The sequence below is a fragment of the Sturnira hondurensis genome, unplaced genomic scaffold (assembly GCF_014824575.4).
Source record: "Sturnira hondurensis isolate 20B ecotype Veracruz unplaced genomic scaffold, ASM1482457v3 Scaffold0000867, whole genome shotgun sequence".
NCBI lineage: Eukaryota > Metazoa > Chordata > Mammalia > Chiroptera > Phyllostomidae > Sturnira > Sturnira hondurensis.
Window position 1 is genome coordinate 62,749 of NW_028073498.1, and position 21,135 is coordinate 83,883.

The 21,135-nt window shown below is 43.3% G+C and overlaps 1 protein-coding gene across 1 annotated transcript in view; it reads left to right on the forward strand.

The window, feature by feature from the left end:
* Positions 1-21,135, forward strand: part of SLC6A11 (solute carrier family 6 member 11) — a 122,922-nt gene that overhangs the window by 41,637 nt on the left and 60,150 nt on the right. Inside the window, exon 6 of the mRNA XM_037050548.1 lies at positions 19,899-20,033. Coding sequence (XP_036906443.1) covers positions 19,899-20,033 — 135 coding nt within the window. The remainder of the gene's footprint in view (positions 1-19,898; positions 20,034-21,135) is intronic.

Consider the following 21,135-nt stretch of genomic DNA (forward strand, 5'->3'; position numbering starts at 1 on the left):
GTCTGCATTCAGAGAGGAAACTAGAGCGTTCATGAGATGCATGCAGAGAGCCCAGGAGGCTGTGGAAAGATCCCTAGAACCCTAGGACACCCAAAACCACAGCCACCCAGAGGCCTTTGTGCTGAGTTGGGTGTGCTTCTCACACAACTGTGATTCAAGGAGGGCTGTAGGTTGTCACATTAAGTCAAAAGAGTTTAGCATCTTGATTCAGCTCTTTCTTTGGCCTTGAATGACAGCTCTTCACCTTTAGTGGGAACCCTGGCAGCGAGGAAGGTTGGAAAGGAGGGAAGCTTTGCGACTCAGTAATACTGTCTTTATTAAAGGACAAAGGCCCCCCAAAGTCTGAGTGGTTGCTGGATGGGAGGGGTTCTGCAGGGCTGGCCACCTCCTGAGAAAGCCTGTAGGGGCACTGAGAGGGGCTCTGGTGGGGGGAGGCCCTGTGAACTCTTAGGGAATACCTCAGGCACCTGGCACTGTGTGGAGCCCACCCACGTGCCTGGGTCTCCCTGGGACACGGGAACCCACCCTCCGGTGTCGCAGGGATAGAAGAGTCAAAGCGGCTTTGCACTCAGCGCCAGACCTAGTGCAGAGCTATTGGAATACCAAGCCAGAAACCAGTAAGGCACTTATTTTGTGCCTACTGAGTTAGCAGTATGCTGGACACTAGGGGAGAAGGTTGAAAGACTTGTGAGCTGTGTATCCTGCCCTCAAGAATTGTGCCAAGAAGATGAAGACAGATAGCAATAAGGAAGAATGGCATGAGCCAGTGTTTGGCATGGAGTCCTACCCCACCACTTGCTGGCTATGTATGTATGGTAAAGTGCCAGCCACCCTGGCCTTCTCTGGCTGTTTATGTCACTTCATCTCTCTGGGCCTCAGCTCCCACTTCCATCAAGGTTAGCGTGACAAGTGACAGGTTTGGTGTCACTAGTAAGAGGATGATTCAGCCCGGTTGGGTGCTAGCAGCCAGAGCACACTGGAGGGGAGGGGAGCATGGAGTTAGCATATCCAGGACACTTTGGGCAGGGACTCATGTGACATGTGGACCAGCTCTAACATATGTGATGGGAATTGTGAGGAGCAAAATCCTGAAGAGGCATTTGGAGGAGCAGTGAGGGATGACAGGGGCCTAGGCAGAATGTGGCCCAGATGGCCATGCAGGGGGTTGGCATGTTAGGGAGGCACCTATTTGATGTCAGTGTGGAGGCAGTTGGCCAGCTCATGCCAGTGTAGTAAGAATTTATGAGGAGCCACTGTCTTCCTCCAGTGTGCCTGTTAGGTACCCCCTTCCTCCATACCCTGTTGCCACCTGTGTCAGTTGGCATTCAACCAGAGCAGCAGAGCGAGCAGGTGATATATAGTATTTTGCCATGTATAATGCACACTTTTTTTGCTCAAATTTTTTAGGGAAAATAAGGGTGCACACTATACATGGGCACAATGATTACATAACATGGGTATAATAATCCTGTGCACAAAAATATGGGTGCACATTAAACACAACAAAATATGGTATATTGAGAGATTCAGTATGAGGAACTGGTGATTGTGTGGGCTGGCTGGACAAGTCTGAAGTCCATAGGATGGGATGGAACTCTGCAGCAGAAGCCAGCAGAGCTACCTAGAGGCACAAGTTCTTCATTAGGGAAACCTCGGTTCAGCTCACAAGGCCTCACAAGGCCTTTCAATTGATTGAATCAGGCCCACTGAGATTATCTCTGATGACCTCTCTTACTTAATTAAAGTCAGTTGATTATGGACTTTAATCACATCTATAAAACTTCTTCATGGCAACACCTAGATTTGTGTTTTAATGACTGGGATTGTAGCCTAGCTACCTTGCACATTACAGAGCCTTCCCATCACCTTCACTCAGATGTGTCCCACCTCACACCTGGATGATGGCACAGTCGTTTACCTTGTCAGGCTCCCTGCCCAGTCCTGCTGCTTGTCTTCCACTGCTAGACTCGGCTTTCTTAATTGTGACTTTCACTGCATGACTTCACCTCAGAACTCTCTAGTAGTTCCCCATCTCCTATAGCACCTACACCAATTTTTAAAAATTGCCCAACAATATTACAACAAGAGCTGTTTCAAAATAAAAGAATAACCTCCCCAAGTTATTCCCATGTTGCCCTCTGATTCTTATACACATGTAATTATAGTTTCTATCTCATTTGATCATCACATAATGGAATTCAGTATTTTGCCTTTTTCATTTTATAGTCCATGACACAACATTTCAACCCATTTTGCCAAAAGATGATCTTTAAATTCCACTAAGTAAATATCCCGTGACATCATAAACTTGTGACTTGGGCTCTTAGGATATTTACTTTTTCCACATCATTGAGAATGTTAAAGGAAATATTTTATGTAAAGTGTTTTTCTGCTCCATGGAAGATTATTTTATTAGGAAGCTTACAAGGTATGATATCTCTACCAGAATTGCCCGCTTATCTCCCAGAAAATCTTTGTGCATTACCTGCCTCCTCCAGCAAGACTGGGCCCCTACTATCTCTCTTCTCCTGCCTGGATGCCTTCTCTCACCTGGATGCCTTCTCCCCTCCAACCTCCTGACATTCTGCTTATGGTTGAAGGCTAAGCTCAAATCCTGTCTTGGCATTTGGGAAATGTTAGGATTGGATGGAGGAGATTTATGTCTCCCTCCCTCATTCCAAACAATGGTTCCCTCAGACCAGCCTTTCTGTCTATCTCCCCCTCACCACCAGGTCTGCCTGTGTTCACTGGCAGGTGACTGGCAACACATGGCCTTATTTTAGCTCTTGCTTCCTCATCCACTGTTTTTTTCCCCTCCATCTTGTTGTCTTACTCTTTGAGGAAGCCTTCACTGGCCCCTCCCATCCTCATCCTCTTTGGCCTTCTCTTAACCACCCATGGCTCTTGCAGTCAGCAGCATCCAGCTGACCTAAGCTTGCCTCTACTTGTCTCATGACTACTATGCTTGTGGGCCCTGGGGAGATTTCTTACCCTGAGAGGCAAATATTTATGAAGCACATCCTGTGTACCATGTCCAGTGTCCGGGACTGCAGATAACCACTCTAAATAAGTTTAGAGGATAGAGTGTAGGCAGACAAGTAAACAGGCAGTTAAAAAACATCTCTGTGCCTGAAAGAAACTTGGCCCAGAAAGGCAATGACATCTAAGCTGGCCATGAGGTATGGATAGTTATTAATTACCCAAGTGCAGAGGAGAAAGGGGATTCCAGTGGAAAGGAACCATGTGCAGTGGCCAAAAGCTGTATCTTTCCTCCTCCCACATCTCTTCATTTTTCCTTTCCTTTTTCTTCTTCTTTGTATGTGTTGAGTGAGCATCAATTACATGTCAGAGGCTGTTACACATTTCTTTGTTGCTAGGGTGAGCCATGTGGTTCTGGGATCAAGTCCTTTGTTGGTTAATTTAGTCAGTCAACAAGTGTGTGGTGCTTATTGATTGGGGTAAAAGTATCAAAGTACTTCCTGGCCATTATACAACTAAGCCCTTCCACCTGCCCATGGCCAAGGTAACAGCAGAGGAAAAACCTGTCTTATGGGAAAGAAGTGAAAAATGAGGCAAAGTCAGTAGGAATTAGTCAGTGTGAGCCCATGTGCAGTTGTAGGTACAAGTTCCTTTTCAGGGGGATGCAGGGAGATGGAAAGGAGGTCAGCAAAGTTATGGAGTCACACTGACCCAGGTTCAAAACTTGGGTCTTTCCCTGTGAGCTAAGGAAACATTTTCAGAGTGCCTACATTGCCCAACATTGGGCTCAGCATTCTATATTCATTATTTAATTCAGCCTTCACAGGAGACTATCAGGTGAGTGTTAGCAAATCCCCTTTATAAATGAAGATACTGAGGCCCGGAGAGGTAAGCTATGTGTACAGGGTCACACAGCTAGTGGAGGAATCAGGATTTGAATCTAGATCTGCAAAGATGGATTCCCCAAACCAGTGTTTCTCCCACCTGAATGATGCTTGTTGTACAGTAAACATGCTAATCACCATTGCTTTCATTTTATTGTTTGTCATTTTTATAAACCCATTTTTCCACTTAAAAAATTTCTTGGGCCAGTGGATTCACTCACTTGAAGATAATTAACACAATTTGGTGGTATAAATTAACTATCAAATAATAGCATAGTCCTTGCTAGTATGGAGTTTGGATAAGGAAGTTACTGTGTCCCAAAGTGGTCTGTAAAGGCCTCCTGGAAGATGTGGGATGTGAACTTCACTTTGAAGGACAGACAAGTGGAGGTGCTGAACTGAGCCTCCAGAGGAGGAGGGATGAGAAAGGGAAAGTGAAGGGTGGCTGTGGCGGAAGGGTAGTGATGGGCCATATTTCAAGTTAGGGGGAGCAGAAGTGCTAGACTGAGATCCTAGGCCCATTGAGGTGGGAGCCATGAAGGGCTCTTGAGCAGGGATGTATTTGGGGAAAGTAGGGAGGGCACGGACAGGCCTCAGACTGTGTTCCATGCTGCGACAGCAGCTGTCTTCCTTCCTGTTTGGCAATGATGCATGTGTAAAGAAGTAGAATCCCCAGAGAGAACACTGGAGCAAGATGATAAATCACTCTGCAGAAGCCAGGCAAAATCTTTATCCTGAATCACAAGTATGCTGTGTTGCAGTTAGGATTGACCCAGAATGCTCACCATAACAGTATCAACACCGAGAACCAAGTGCTCACTCCATGTCGCTCCCAGCACTGAATCCTTCACAAGCCCCCAGGGCTGCTTAAGCCCCTCACAGACCCACCAACCCTTGTCGATGATGAGGATTTGAACACTGCATTTACCACCCTGAAATGCAAGTCAAAAATAATCTACTTGCATAGGTAAATTTGAGAAAATTGATATAATATTCATCTATATTTTAAAGGAAAAGCAAAAAGGAAGCTCCTTATAATAAAACATATATTTTTTACTATGTAAAAATGCTCAGGCATACCACAAACATCATGGGGTAGCCAGGTGTTGGCCCATACCTGGAATGAATCACTTGGAAGTAAGACAAGAAAGCCAAGGTTCCATTGAATTTTGTCAATACTTTTTCTTTATGTTGTATATCGTGAGATAGAGCTAACCACATACATTATCATAAGGTCACCACAAGTGCAAAGGCTGCAAATGTGGACTGATAGAGGGTGTTGCTTTGGCCACTCAGATTCCACTCAGTTTCCATTGCTGATAGTGACACGATTTTCTGAAATAATGAACACAGTTTGGTAAAATATTGAATAAAAGGGAGTACAGCCTTTCCTCGATTTATGTGGTAATTCAGTTTCTGGAAACTCAGTTTACATTAAGATGTGCTTTGAGGTTATACTCATACAGAAGACAGATTCTAGGCTTTCATTATAATCAGCTCCCTGCCACATGCACACATGAATATCTATCTGGTGGAACATTTGGAAATCATGAGAAATAGGCAGTTTTTATTCTGTGAGAACTGTCCAATGCATTCATTGCAGGATCACCAGCTTTCCTAGCCCTTGGCCATTAACGCTGTACCTGTCTGTAATGAGCCGAAATGATCTCACACGTCTCCAGGTTGCCCTTTAGAAGACAGAACTATTTTTGTGGCATCCGCTAATTCACATTATATCTAACCTTCACAATAACTCTCTCAAATAGATACTTTCATTCTCACCTTATGGTCATGTACATGAGGCTTAGAAAGGTGCCATGACCTGCCTACGGTCTCAGCTGAGACTGGAACCCACTCTGCTTTTCTACTTCCCTGTAACATTTAATATTGCGTTAGTGTTTTATGGAACCATGTGCCATAAGACTAATTTACCATGCATTTCTTAAACACATCCTGGGTTCCAGGTACCCTAATAGGTTCTTGAGACACAGAGACAAATATCCAAGATGTGGTCCCTGTGCAGCATGTGGGGTGGCCCAGAGAGAAAGAGTGTGAGAGAGAGCATGTGGCTCAGAAAAGGTGGAGAAAGAAGTGTGGTGTGGCAAGAGCACGCAATTCTTGAGAGGGAACCGAGAGACAGGCTAGATTGGTGGTCAGGGACTAACCTACAAAGGGTTTGTGGATGAGCCTACTTATAAGTTGAGAGCAATGGAGAGTCACTAAAGGGCTCAAAGCAGAGAAGTGATAGGAGTAGACTTTTCTTAGAGGAACATCACTGTGATTGTGGCATCGGAAATGGGTAGCTGGGAGCTAAGGCTGGACTCCATGTAGCTGTAGTTCAGTAGGCAGCTTTGAGATCGGGGAGAAGAGGACAGGCTTGAGAAATAAGCATGTGTGAATCAGCCCCCATGACTGAATGTAGATGGTGAAAGAGAGAAGTCCTACATGAAACCCACATTCCTAGCTTGAGGGCTTGGTAGAGCTGCTGGACAGTGTGATACGGTAGGAGGAGGAGATTTGGCTGGAGTTGAGGGAGATATGAGTCTCTCTGCGGACTCATTACATTTATGATGCTTGTAAGACTGCAAGTGGAGATATTTGAGTGACAGATGGGGATGTTTAGAGCTCAAGAGAGGGGAATATAGAGTGTAGTCTTGAGCATGTATGTTAGGATTTCTTTACCTGGGGCTCACAATGCTTCCAGGGGCCTCTGAACCCCTTAGAATTATATAAAAATTACATGTCATGTGGATATGTACACTTTTCTGTGGTGAGGGTCCATATTTGTCACCTGCTTTTCAGAGGGGCCTGTGTCCCCCAAAAGATGAGAATCCTCTGATGTTCCGTATTTCATCTAAGTTACACTGTTATCTTATATACCAGAAGGTACATAATGCTTCCATTAAGAAGGATCTTTACCAGGAGCAAAAATACTTCTACCTAATCTGCTCTACTTTTCTTAACCTTATTCTTGTGTGACACATGAAGGAACCACACCAGAGTTTTGTTGCTTTGAATTTATCTTTTCCCAAGGCCTTTGCAGGTTCTTCTGTTTGCTAGTATATCATTTAAATTATAATAGCAATACTGCAGTACTGCAGTAACAACAAAATACAGCTTCATCTACTCATGTGTATTTTCCTTTCTTAAATCCATAAAGTACTTGGTTGTTTCTTTGCAAGAAAATGCAGAATCAGACTTCCAGTCAACACTGAGGTGTAGTAAGACATGCTTTGCTGCCTCACACAACCATAGAGAGAATTACAACTAAACCTCAAAACAAATAATATCCAGAACTGTCAGAAAATCAAACTGTATGGAAGTCCAACAACCAAGGGTTTGAAGAAGCCACATTCATCCAGACTGGTAGGAGGGGTGGAGATGGAAATGGGCAGAGAGACAAGGAGGTGCAGTGTGGCACAGAAAAACAGCAGCAGCACAAGCAGTCCCACATTCATGTGTGGTGGATAAAAATTGGGAAGGATACCTTGGGAGTGAGCAATCCCAGCCCTAAACTGCACAGCCCAGGATTCCAGTTCCGGGAAGATAAGTTCCCATAACTTCTGGCTGTAAAAACCAGTGGGGTTTGGGGCGGCAGAAAAAATGGCCAGATTTTCAGGAAACTCCACTTAAAGGGCCCACATGGTTTTAGAATGTACACAAACCCACCCACTCTGGGATTCAGCACTAGGGCAACAGCTGGAAGGAAGGGTGCCAGTTGCATACAGGGAGTGGGTGAAGTGACTAGAAATGGGGCAATCGCTGGACAAACCTCCAGAAGCCAGGCAGCAGCACTGTCTCATCTCTGAGTGCTCCTTTCACACAGAGCCACAAAGTGGTGAAGGGGGTTGCTCTGACCTACCAATTACCTAAGACACCACCCAACACAATTTACAGGTGCCTTTTCTACAATAGGCCATGCTACTAAGACAGGGAGTCAAAGCAGCTCTACCTGATACACAGAAAGAAACACAGTGAGGCTGCCAAGAACCCAAGGATCCTAGGGTTTAAGTTAATCTGCTATATTATTTCTATTATACAGAAGAAAATACCAAGATCTAGAAATATAACTTACCAAAAGTTAGTCACATACCATAGAAAATTCCAGAAGCTGGATTTGAACTTGTTTTTTCTTAAGTCAAGGCCATTCTCTCTATCCATGTGCCATATTGCTCAGTGAGTTGTAGGTTATAGAAGCAGTGTTTTATCTGGCCTGGATAACCTAGTGCCGAGTCCTGGAAGAGTATTTGAACTGGTCTTGAAGGTTGACAAGATTTGGTAAGTAGACAAAGGGCAAAGAACCTTGCAGGTGAAGGAAATAATAAAAGCAAAGGCTTGCATGCAGAAAAGTGCTAGGTTTGTTTAGGAATCACAGGAAGATGTGTTATGAGATGAAGCTTGAATTCCCGATGGGGCTGTGTAGTGGTTGAGTGCTGGTTTTGGAGTCCAATGGATCTGAGCTTGAATCCTGCCTTTCTTTAAGCTGTGCAACCATGGGCCAAATATGCAACTTCTGGGTGTCTCAGTTTCAGCTCTGTGAAATAGAAATGATAACAGTCTCCATCTTGTAGAACTGAATAACATGGGAATAGAGCATCGAGGCCCAACAATAAATATTAGTCCCATTCTTATCAGGTGCATCTTGATCTTCCACTTCTCCTGAACTGAGCACTTTTCCTTCTTTGCCCTCTGCTTCCAATCAGGATGTCCTTGATTACTAAATAATAAAGTTGTGGAATCTCAAGGTTGGAACAAGCCATGGGTGTAAATGATTTTTATGGCCCAACCACCTGCAGAGGGAAAGACTAATACTGTTTCCCAGGCCCCCAAGATGTTTGGTTTCTTGCCCACAATGCCCCAGGTCTTGAAGATACCTCATTGACCTAATCCTTCCCTTGTGGCCTACCATGGCTAGGAGTGGCATTTTGGGATAGGTATCTGATAATTTTCAGATAATTATCTGAAATTATTAGATAATTTTTCCACTGTGAGCTGCCCTTGAGCTCCCAGCAGCTGCATACCCCTCAACAGGGAGCCCCCAAACTCCTCCTTTGCTGGGTTCCTAGAGCTTCACAAAGGTTGGTGGTGTTCACTATCCTTGGCTTCTCCCAAAAGTCACCTCCCCTCTTACAGAGCAGGGTTTATTTCTGTCACGAATGTGTCTGTGATGACACAGCTGGGTCCATCCCTCCCTCCAACTCAAGTTTTGAAAAGCCTCTTTTACCTTTTTATATTGGAATTTATTCTTGCCTGGTTTCATTCCACTATAATCTGTCCCACTTCATCTAAGTACTATCTATATATACCCTGCCCCTTAGCTGCCACAGCTGTTGGATGGAGTTGGAAGTCCAAAGGATTCTTGTTTATAATTGCCATGTAGACTTACTCCTATTGTTCTCTGGCCTTCATTCCAGAGCCTGGCTGCTGTAGCTCCTCTGGATGGCTGTGTACATGTCCCCTCTGTCCTGATGTTTTGTTTTTTTTTTATCTCTGTGCTGTATTTACCCAGATTTTTCCCAGCCAATGAATTACTACCTCTTTATACCAGCCTTTGGTTGCTGCCACATGGCCAGCCATTCCCATTGTCAGTGAGAGAATCCCATAAGGAGTTTCGGGAGTCAGTCCTCTGCCCACCCTCACAGCTGAAGCAGTGCTTACTCTAGCCTCTCTGTTTGCATTCTTGAACCCCCAGATACGTTGTTCTCTGCTGACCATCTATCTCACTCACCAGGCTGAAGGAATACTGCTCACTGACCCAATGATGGGCAACAAAGGCAATCACAGTCCTTTCAGTTATTGAGCAGTGTCTGTGTCAGGTGCTTTGCATGGTGATCTCTTATCTTCACATCCACCTTTGAGGTAGGCATTGTCCTCATTTCACACGTGAGGAATATGGAGACTCTGAAAGGTCTCAGAGCCCTTCTAACTCATGTACCTGATGATGGGATCCACAACAAATTGGCTGCCACCCTGTCAGGCTCATTTGCCACAGTGTGACAGAGAAGTTTAACACTATGGCTCACCAAGAAATGGTGATCCCTTTGGCTGGTCTGTTCTAACTGCTCTTTTAATTTTACTGCTTAGACCTTTGTGGAGACTTCCTGACTCTGTTGCCATTCCTGCTTGACTTTAGGTGTAGAGGATGTTCATTCCCAAGAGTCTACCTTCAGGATTTTCAGAATTATTGCTTCATCTCTGAGTAGAAAGGAATAGTATGGATCTATTCCCATCTGGGTTAGTGTCTTCATTTAACAAAAGATAATACAGAATTAGAGTGGAAACAGGACCTACCAAAAATCACAAAGGCTATGGGTGGTTAGATATTTAGTTTACATGTTTGACTCATTAGAATAAAGACCTAAAAGAGTAGCAGCAGAAACAAGGTAGTTTATTTCTTTCTCCCATAACACTCCAGGCATAACCTGCCTGCCTTTTCTTAGGTGTCACCCTTATTTTCATTGTCTACAATGACTCACTACTTAGTCTTCATTCCAGCCCATGGGAAGGTCAAGAAGGGACAGAGAGGATGCAGCCCTTCCCTTTAATAATACCATCTGGAAGTTGTATATAGCACCTTCATTTGTGTCTGAATGGCCAGAACATAGTCATATGACCACACCTAGCTATAAGGGAGGCTGAGAGATTCTGTCTTTATTGGGTCCAGTTGAAGATTTGGTATTATGTTGCTGTAGAAGGGAGGAGATCAGATCTTTGGGGAGGGCTCATGGTCCTCATTGCTGTGATAGAATGGGGACTAGAGCCTGGTCATGCCGCTTAGCTTTGCTGCCTCCCAAGTGTAATCCTATTTCTCATCTCCCTTCCTCTCTTCTCAATTCTGCAAAAGGATGATGCCATGGGCCATGGATCCCAAGGTGGGCTGGTCTTTCAGTGTATTCCTTTAGGCTCCACACATGGGCTAACTTTCATAGCTAATGACAAATTCTTGTCATTATACAAAAATTATAACTTTAACTCCCAATGGAGATATTGCTGCATTGCTAAAATGCCATTACTTTATTGTTTTCTTATAAAAAAACATGTATAATCCACTGGCCCAATCCACTCAATTTACCAATTGGAATTTAGTTGCTTAAAACAGATAGAATGATCTCTACTCAGTATTCTCAAGGTGATAGCAATGGTGAAGAGGCAAGACGCATCCATGGGGATCTTTCTTTTTCAGATTCACACTCCCCTAGCATCTTGTTTCCAGAGGTCAGTGATATCTTAGTGAAGGTTATGCCAGACTGTTTGGTGCCTGCTATAATGTTCTTGCCTGGGAATTCAGGTGGTGCTCTCTTAAAAACCAAAGTATGGAAAATCCATTGTTATTCAAAAGAGTGATTTTGTAAAGATTAGATATTCAGGACCATGCATTCCAACCATGTGGAATGGACAGGTATACTCCAGACACAGAGGCAAGCCTGGCTGGAAGAGAAGTGGGGGAGGGTGGGGCTAACGCAGTGTTTTTGAGGTTGGGGTTAGTGGACAGTGATGGGTTCCTGCCAAAATTCAGGCAAGCTGAACCCCTGAAGACACAGAGAGAAGAAAACAGGAAGGCAATGGTTATCTAGGTTTGCAGTAGAAAGCACAGCACCTGTAGTGGAGAGAGCAGATTTTGGATCGCTTACAGCTCTGTGACCTGGAGCAAGGTACTTCAATCTGTAGTCCTCATTTCTTCTTTTGTCTGCAAAATGGGCACAGAACCTACCAATGATACAAATATCAGTCAGAGGAACTATATGACACATGTACTCATTAGGTGCTCAATTAATAGCGGCATCTTCCAAGACTCTGGGTAGCTGGATTACTGAAGGCTCAGCCTAAATTGTGATCAGGACCTTGGATAGCTCCATGGAGGCCTGGTCTTTTTTTTTAGTAGCTTTATTGAGGTATAATTGATATACAAAAAAATGTACATATTTAACGTATGCAGCGTGGTGAGTTTGAACTTATGCATACACCGCTGAAACTATCACCACAATTAAGATAATAAATATCCATCACCTCCAGAAAGTTCCTTCATGTGCCTCCCAACAGCTATTTTTTATAACAACACTTAACATTTATGTGATATGCCTCTTAACAATTTTTTAAAATTTATTTTTAAATTATAGTGGACATACAATATTGTGTTGGTTTTAGGTATACAACATAATGATTAGACATATATATACCTTACAAAGTGATCACCACCATAGGTCTAGTATCTATCTGTTGCCATATATAGTTATTATGATATTATTGACTATATTCTTCATGCTATACTTTACATCCTCATGACTTATCTTGTAACTGGCCATCAGCTATGGCAACAACCTAGGCGTCCATCAGTAAATGAATAAAGATATGAGACACACACACACACTAGAATATTACTCAGACATAGAAAAGGTTGAAATCTTGCCATTTACAACAACATGGTGGCCCTAGAGAGTGTTATGCTAAGTGAAACAAGTCAGACAGAGAAACACAAATGCTACATGATTTTCACTTATGTGTGTAATCCAGAAAAAAAAAGAAAGAAACAAACAAAACAAATGAACAGAAACAAAATTACAGAGACAGAGAACAAACTGATGGAAGGGGCTGGGTGGATGGTGAAAAAGAAATGAAAAGGGTTAAGAAGTCCTGGTGTTTTGAAAAGGGTTGTGGTTGTCAATGGGGGTCCTCCTAGAAAACACTGTGGATGGTGGGAAGGACTTCAGGGATCCATCTAGTCTCTCCCACAAATATGGGAGATGTTCTTTTTACTAATGGTCCACAGGATTTTAGTGTACCCAAATTTAAAAACATCGAATCACATAATGAAACAATATTCCCTTTTTAATGTCTCTTAAGTGAAAATGTACAGTGGGTGCTGGCTTACCGTTTAATGCCTCTCTGACCCTTACTATTTGTCAATGTAAGAAACATTCAAATCTGTAGAGCATTTTTGTGAGTTTATCTGATGACAGTTGCCAATGAGTTGAGATAATGCTCCAGAGAAGGGCAGTTTTGCATCTTATTTTATACATTACAATCAAAAGAAGAGGCAAAGCGGGAGGCAGGCAGGCAACCTCTGGGACTGGATGAAAAGTAAAATGATAGACACATCTTTTACTTAGGTGAGTACAGGATAGTAACAGTCAACAGTTACCATGATAACAATAACAATGAAGGGATTTGTGGTCTCCCCTTGGTGTGGTGATCGTGCCCTGAAGGGCCCATCCAGAAAAAGGAAATTTGACATTCCAACGGTATATTATCATAGATGCCAAAAAACAACAGACAGGCTTAGTTAAGGTAAAGATTGACTTTTGTTAGCAAAGAATTCTGACCTAGGACATGACTACCCACCATGACCTGCTTTTAGTTAGGAAGTTTTTCATTTCAGACTATCCTGTATAGTTACTTTAGGTTTCTGAGTTTGTAAAACCACTGCACAGGCCTCCCCTGAACTTGTCAGGTTTAGTATGTGGCTCCCTTTCTTCCACATAATCTTGCTGTTGAACAAAGAACAAAGAGAGCCTTTGGTAAAATTTAACCACTTTATTTTTATTGCATTTATTTTTGCATTTATCTTCTATGTAAGCTAAGAGAAAATGCTTTTCTGTTTATGGTGTTCACAGTTTTATTACATATATTTATTTTATGTAAAAGAGTATATTGATTTACTTAGTAAATAATATAAGTAAATAATATAAAAGTGATTCATATAAATCCCCTTCTCATCCCCCACCCCCAAAAACAGTTGGGAAAACGGTGCAAGAGGGACTGAAGTTGGGATTAGCTTTCTCCTGCCTCTTTGTAGATGGTAAAATGCCAGCCTAGAGAGGGTGTGGAACTTGCCCAAACTGCAGCACGTTGGAGCAGTTTGGCCCTGTGGCCCTGCTTCTTGCCCCCACACCACCCTGCTTTCCTGATGCCTTCTGAATAATACTCAGCTTTCCAGTTGACCCTATTATTCTGGAAAACTGAGGGAGAGGCAACCCTCCAGCAAGTTTTGTGGCATTCCCAAGGACCAAACTCCCTGCTATGAAACAGACAGCTGTGTCCCTGGAAGTAGGGGGAAAACACCCCACAATTCCAGTATTGGTATGCAAATGAGCAATTAGAGCCAATTAAAACAGGATACAGTGTAATTACCACCAATTGTGTTAACCTTTATATTCAGGAGGACTTGACCTGCTAAGAGGAAATTAAACAATAGTAAAAAAACTCTCCTAACCAAGGGGTGTGCTTAGGACTGGGGTCTCATTTCAGGGGCCTGAGAGTTCTGACAGTTTAAACCCTCCTTTCCCCACGCCCACCTGGGTGTGAGCCACCACTGGCAGCAGCCGGGAACAGCCAGGCTTCACGGTACCTTGTTAGTGACCTTATTGTGCCCATCACCAAACACTGCATAATTTAGCATAATGCCTGAGCCCTGCTTGGCTCTTCCAGACAAATCTGGGGGACTCAGACATCTTGAAAGCAACACTGAACTTTGCTGGGAAGCACCTTGTAGCTGAACTTCTTGCCCTCTGTATCTGAACTGGTCTTTCAATTTAAACCAAATCTCTTTGTGATTTCCTTATAAACACCTCACTTCAAATCTGATTCAATTTTCCAAATTTCATTTTGTGTGGATCCAGCATTTCATATGGACAAAATTCAAAGTGGTATTCTGAAGGCCTGCCTTCTAAGAAACCTCAGAGTTCCAGGTCTTAGCTTGCTTATTTCTTTATCCTTTTTTCAATTTTATTTTTTAGTGTTGTTCTATTACATTTGTCCCAATGTTCCCCTGTTGCTCTCCCCTGCCCCACCATACCCACCCACCCAGCTCCCACAGTCAATCCTCACCCTGTTGTCCATGTCCATGGGTCATTTGTACCTGTCCCTTGACTAGATCCTTCCCCTTCTTTCCCCTTTCCCCTCTCCTTTGCCTCTCTGGTCACTATCAGTCTGTTCCTTGTTTACAAAGACTTATGAAGCACATTTTATGTACCACTTACTGTCCTTATAGCTGCAAAGTAAAAGACAAAACTCCCTCTCTCTGTAGAACTTATATGTTAGAAATCTCAATCTTACACGGCAATGAAACAGCTGACAGAAAACAGCTACAGTGCTGAGAGGCTGCTGAAATGACTGGGGGTAAATGCGGGATACTGGTCAGGGAGGACATGGCGCTCTAGTCTCTCAACATTTGGGTAGATGGCATGGTTTATATTGACAGACTAGTAGGATCAGACCGAGATACTGCAGACCGACTGCTCTGGGCCTCTGCTGCCTAACATGTAACATAGATAGGTCAGTGATATGACAAGTGGAAGACGCAGTCCCTGACTTTAAGGAATCCTCAGACTTGTGAGGATTGGGACACACCAGGACTAATGTTGTGAATGGGCCAGGAGCTTGTGAACATTCTGGATAAAGGTAGGTATGAAAAGGCAAGGAGGCCTGAAGGAACCTAACTTGCTCCCCAACTTGAGGAACCTGGCACAGTGGAGAACAGAGTGGGTGGGGAAGGGTGGCAACTGGTAAAGGCATACAGAGGGTTATGGCAGCATGCGTGTGACTTATAGGCAGAACCAGGATTGGAACCCAGGGTCATCTGACTCAAAGGCTGATCTTTTGCACTCTATCTCACAACCTTGAATGTGGGGCTGAGGGTGAGGGGAGGACTCAGAGGTGCAGGAATACGGATGCCAGATTCATGTGTTTGAAACCTGAGACGCATTATAGACAGTGTAGGGCTGTTGCTTGATGGAGAAAATAAGTGATGGAGGTCCCGGATGATAGGGATGAAGAGGGGGTGTAATTTCAGAATATTGTTGGAGCTCAGTTTGGCAGCACTTGATACCACTGGGTGAATGTGGGAGAACCTGAGGAAAGAGAGGAGGCTGTCTCCAGCTTGAGCACCTAGAGGACAACCTGGAGGTTCTTAGACATCCAGGGGGCAAGATTCTGTGCCCTTTTCCACATCCTTGTCTATTTCCACATCTTTCCTGCCTGACTTGGCCTCTCCAAGTCAGGAAGACTTACTACTTACTCTTGGAGACTCAGCTTCAACCTGCTGTTAGAAAGCTGAAACCCTTCAACATCGACCCTTCCAACCTGTTTCTCTGGTCTCCTTTTCTGTTTTGATCATACGTCTGTGGGTGTCATGCATCACACACTCAGAAGTTCTTTGAGCACACACCTTGGTCTTACCATTCTGAGGACAGGGACAAAGGACCTGGAGGAGACTGAATGCATATGTGAAAAATGGATGAGCTCAAGGGTAGGCAAAAGTGGGCTTCTTCTCAACTGATTATGGGGGCTGTGTGGAGTTCTGTGTAGGGGGGTCTGAGGCTGCATCCAGGCTTAGCTGCAAAGAGTGTTGTGATCAATTAGTGATGTCTGTGATGAACCCGGGAGGGTTATGGCAGCATGCATGTGATTTATGTGCAATCTCTTGATGACAAGATCTGTATTGTTTGGATAGCCTACAACTGTTCTCAGGAAAAATCAAAGATGACGCCCAAGTGTCTGCTATGGCTGGGGATAGAAACACTTTAGAGGGGCTTTTAGGAGAGCTGAGACCAATAACAGGTACAGACTGTCCTCAGCATTGTATTTTTAACTTTCATACCCCTCTCCACTTGTGTGCATTACATAATGATGCCCCTAAACCACCTTTTGTACCCTGACTCAAGACTCTCAAACCTCAGCTTACAAAAGAATTTTCCTAGCTAATGCCTGCCAGCCAGTGATTTCATTTGGCAGCCTAACTTGTTGCCTGCACTGTGGTCTTTGGGCAATTCATCTGCATATTTTATTTCCCTTATGATTTTATAAAAGGCATATAAAAATTAAGGTATGGATACCAGTGGAGGAAGGTTAGCCCTCCGGATGTAACGTAGAAGCAGAGAACCCAGTTAGAAGTCTAAACAACAGAACTGCTTCAATATCACCAGCAGTGATTTAATAAAACCATGCCAATGTGGTCACAGAGGAACATTCTGCCATATATGTTACTGGCCAGGTTATAAGTAACCCTTTAATGACACCGCAGTGGCCTAGTCCACTCAAAATAGACTGGTCAGCCCTGACTAGTGTGGCTTATTGACTTGGGTATCATCCCACAAATGGAAAGGCTGCCCCTTAGATTTTCAGGTCAGGGCACCAGTTGGGGGTGTACGGCAGGCAACTGATCAATGTTCCTCTAGCACATCAGTGTTTCTCTCTACCTCTTTCTCCCTCCCTTCCCCTCTCTCTAAAAATTAAATAAACAAAATCTTTCAACAGACAGGCTCGTCAGATAATAGCCAACAAGTTTAGTCACATGAAGGTAATCCCATAGATCACAGGTGGCAAACAAGGTCCCACTCCACCTTGTTCTATCTGGCCTGGTGCCTTGTTTCTACACGGCAGTAGCAGCAAGCTCCTTGCTCCTAGTTCAGGAGTAGCTATATTTACGCAGTCCTAAAGTTACATTTGGTCCTTTGAAGGCAATTGCGAGGTGGATGTGGCCCCCGCTGAAAATGAGTTTGACACCCCTGCTATAGACGAAAGACAAATTTCTATGATTTTCAGTTGTTCTTACATTCTACATGGCAACTAACATTCCTTTCCTTAGATTTGTGAGCATTAGGGTTTAAGATAGCCAAGCTCCAGAAATATCATTAATCAGGTCCTGGTGGTCCAGATAGTTAACCTTTTGACATATAACAGACATGAAAGTGGAAATTATTCAATAAAAGCAATATATTTTTAGCATGACTTTTCATAGATGTAAGCTAGTTAACTGAGAGGATTCATTTTGAAGGAAAAGAATTAAGGATTTACATGAAATTCTTTAGATCTATGATAGGCTGTGCCTATGAAGGTAAAGGAAATAGAGATTTTATAGTATGTTAGTCCTCTTGGTGGAAACCAACAATCCTATTGACTGCTGGCCTCTAATTTTTATTATTATTAATATCAACCATTGGTTTGTTATTATATATTTGACTTACAATCACCTTTTCTGGATTCCGTTGTATAGGACAACAGGAGATTGCACTGATTACATGACATGTCAGTTGATCTGATGATTTGGAAATGGGTGCTGCAGTCGGTGGGGTAGAGCTCTGGGTGGGCTGAGGATGGTGCCCTCCTTGTAGGTTAGGGACAGTGTCTGGATGAAATAATCTAGCCTACACCCCGTATCAGGTGGATCCAATGATACCACGCCCTGCTAGCTCTAATTTCCTATTTTGGGGGCCTGGCTTCATGTCGCTGTCTTGTCACTTAGCAACCAAATTGACTTAAATGTTTGTATTTATATAAAGTATAGTATCTTACATTTCAGTTTGTAGTTTAAGTGCAAAGAAATAGGAGTGGGTTGTTTTATAGTCTTTTTGTCCCTTCAATCTTTTCAGTGTTATGTACAATACTATATTTAGTGCTTCTATTTCAATTTTTGTAGGATGTTAATTTACATAAAAATAAAATGAATGCTAAAAGAAAATAATCCAAGAAGATACTGTATAAATGTAGCCATTTCTATTGTTATACATTAAGCACTTGGAATGTAAGAAGATTTTATTCTCTTCCTCCTTCTGTCCCCATTTCCCATGTCCTGAACTCCTACTCATCCTTGATGGGCCAGCACTGAGGCCATCTCCTTGGAGAAGCCCTCCCCGACTGCCCCTATAGTTAGCTACTCCTTTCTCTGTGTCACACCATCCTTTACACTCCCATGATTACATAATGCATTAATTATCGGCCTACCTGAATGCCTACCTATTCTTTCTATTGGTTGAGAAGCCTCTTGAAGCAGAAACTTCCATCCTGTGACTCATTCTTATTTGTACATGCGAGGGTCTAGCTCAGTCTTTGGTACGTAAGAGTATTATTGTTGTGTGAACGAGTAGGTGGACGAGTGAGTAAATTAAAAAAAATGAATGAATGGTGTGAAGGGCTGAACCACTGGTAAAAGAAAGCCTGGCTTGGAATGGGGTGTGAGGCCACACTGTCACTGGAGGAATTAAGATGGTAGGCCTCAGAGCACAAGTTTTTTTTTTTTCGAAATCAGAGTCTGATCATTGTCCAAAAGCTTGTACACATATATGTGTCTGTGCACACTTGGGGGAAATGGGGAGGGGCTTCATAGCAGTCATGAGAGTCTCAGCAGTGTCTGTGGCTCCCAAATATAGACAAATTGTGAATCTAAACAGATACAACAGGCAGGTCCCACCGAGAGGAAGTAATCAAGTGATTGGAGGAAAGAATGCAAAAAAAGGAAAAAAATGAGAATTGGAGGGAACACTGAGTCCTGTAGGGACATCAGGTTGGAGCCATGGCCCCAAGAACAGGAAGTTTAAAAGTCTGTGAAGGTATTGACCTGTCCTTCTAAGCATCTCTTTGTGAGGAAGCTCAGGGAAGATTTTGTTTCTTTTACTGTCTTGATTCTTACACTGAATCCATGGGCTGAGGGATCCTGTCAGGTTCATTGGCCTTAGTTACATACCTCCAAGCAGACCAGGCTGAAATGATTCCAGGCAAACATGGGGAAGCAAACACTGCGTCTCTCCTGCCCCAAACAGCTTCCCTCTCCCCATTCTCTTTCCTGTCTATCCCATCCCATCCTTGGCGATGAACACTTGCGTTTCATTAAGAACAGTGCTTTTTAGGAATGTGGATCTTGGCCTCATGGTGAACTATAATGTAAATTTAGAGGGTCATGACCAGATTTTCTTAAAAAAATGAAATAATGTATGATAGAAAACATTGAGTGTATCACATATTAGAGTGAGTATAGTTTTGTGGAACTTCCCTTTTCAGCTCAATGTGTACAGAGTTATCAGATGTGTATTTCTTTCTGTGGGCTGTGATAAAAAATGTTTGAAAAGCAGTGGTATCAAGCTTTGCTGTAAGACCCAACCCTTGAGGGGATGCTGGTAAGGGAGGAGGTGGGAGCCTAGGCTGTGTTAGGGGTTCACTTCTTGCTACGCAGAGAAGCCCTTTGCCCCACCAGAAGTTAGAGGCCTACCACATTCCCTACTGCCATCACCCCTTCTTGATTCTAGTCTCTCCTCTCTTGGGCAGGTTGTATATGTCACCGCGACCTTCCCCTATATTATGCTTCTGATCCTCCTGATCCGAGGGGTCACATTGCCTGGGGCCTCTGAAGGCATCAAGTTCTACCTGTACCCTGACCTTTCCCGGCTCTCCGACCCACAGGTAAGAGTCATTTGCTCAATGCACTGCTGCCCACTACCACTGGGAAGCCTTCTGCAGGCCTCTGATGCCAACCACAGAAGCGTAACAGCTGGCTGAACAGTTAGAAACCTGTAGACCACTTCCCAGAATTACAAATTTCAATGCATAGATTACATATATAGGAAATTAAATATAGTGAAATACAACCACCAAAGCATTAAAAAAGACAAATTTGTGGCATGGTGATAACATATGTGCTTCTTTATCAGTACATTAAATAGCAAGACCCAGCAAGAGGTCCAATAATTTTCATGATTTCAAGAGAAAGTGATATTCGGAGGTATTTATATCGTTAGAGGAAAACACCTGGGATTTCTAGTGCTAACGGTACTACGGTTTGTTGCCTGCAGTCACAATTGAGGGAAATGTTAAATTTCAGTTAGAGGTTAGTGAAAACAAAAACATACTTCCCCCCATCAAGAGCACAGGTCTCAGAAGTAATGCATCTCAGTGAGAGAAACTGGGTTTTTGTTGGCAATTGGTCTTCTTTGTGGGGATGGATGACAGAAAGAAATAATTGGTGAGAACTGGCTGGCCTATCAGTTACCCTTAGGTAAGGTATTTATTGCCTATTCTGAAAAGTGAGTAGTAAATGCTTATGCCTGAGTTTCTGTAAGTGGGTAGGTACATCATGCTATGCCAAGGGTATGTTAGACAAGAGATGAAAGCAGAGCATCTTATGGCCCTGGGGTTCTCAACCTCTGCTACTTGTTAGAATCTCCTGGGAAGGAAAATCTCATTTTTTCAGAGCACAACCCAGACCAATTAAACTCTCTGGGGCTGGGTCTCAGGTGTCAGTATCTTTTAAAGGTCCCTAGGTAATGCCAGTGTGTGAACATACTCAAAGATATTTGAGTGGGTGAGCAGGCACCCACTTTTCTATGAAAACAAACATAGATCATGCAGTAGAATGCAGAATCTGCATTCAGTAGAACATGAGGTTTACAAAATATTTCAAGTCTATAATCTGTGGCTTCAAGACACCCCCCTGTTAGGAGGACTTGGGTGGGAATGTTCGTGGAGTGCTAGTTAGTACAGCTCAGATGTACCTCATTACTGTGCA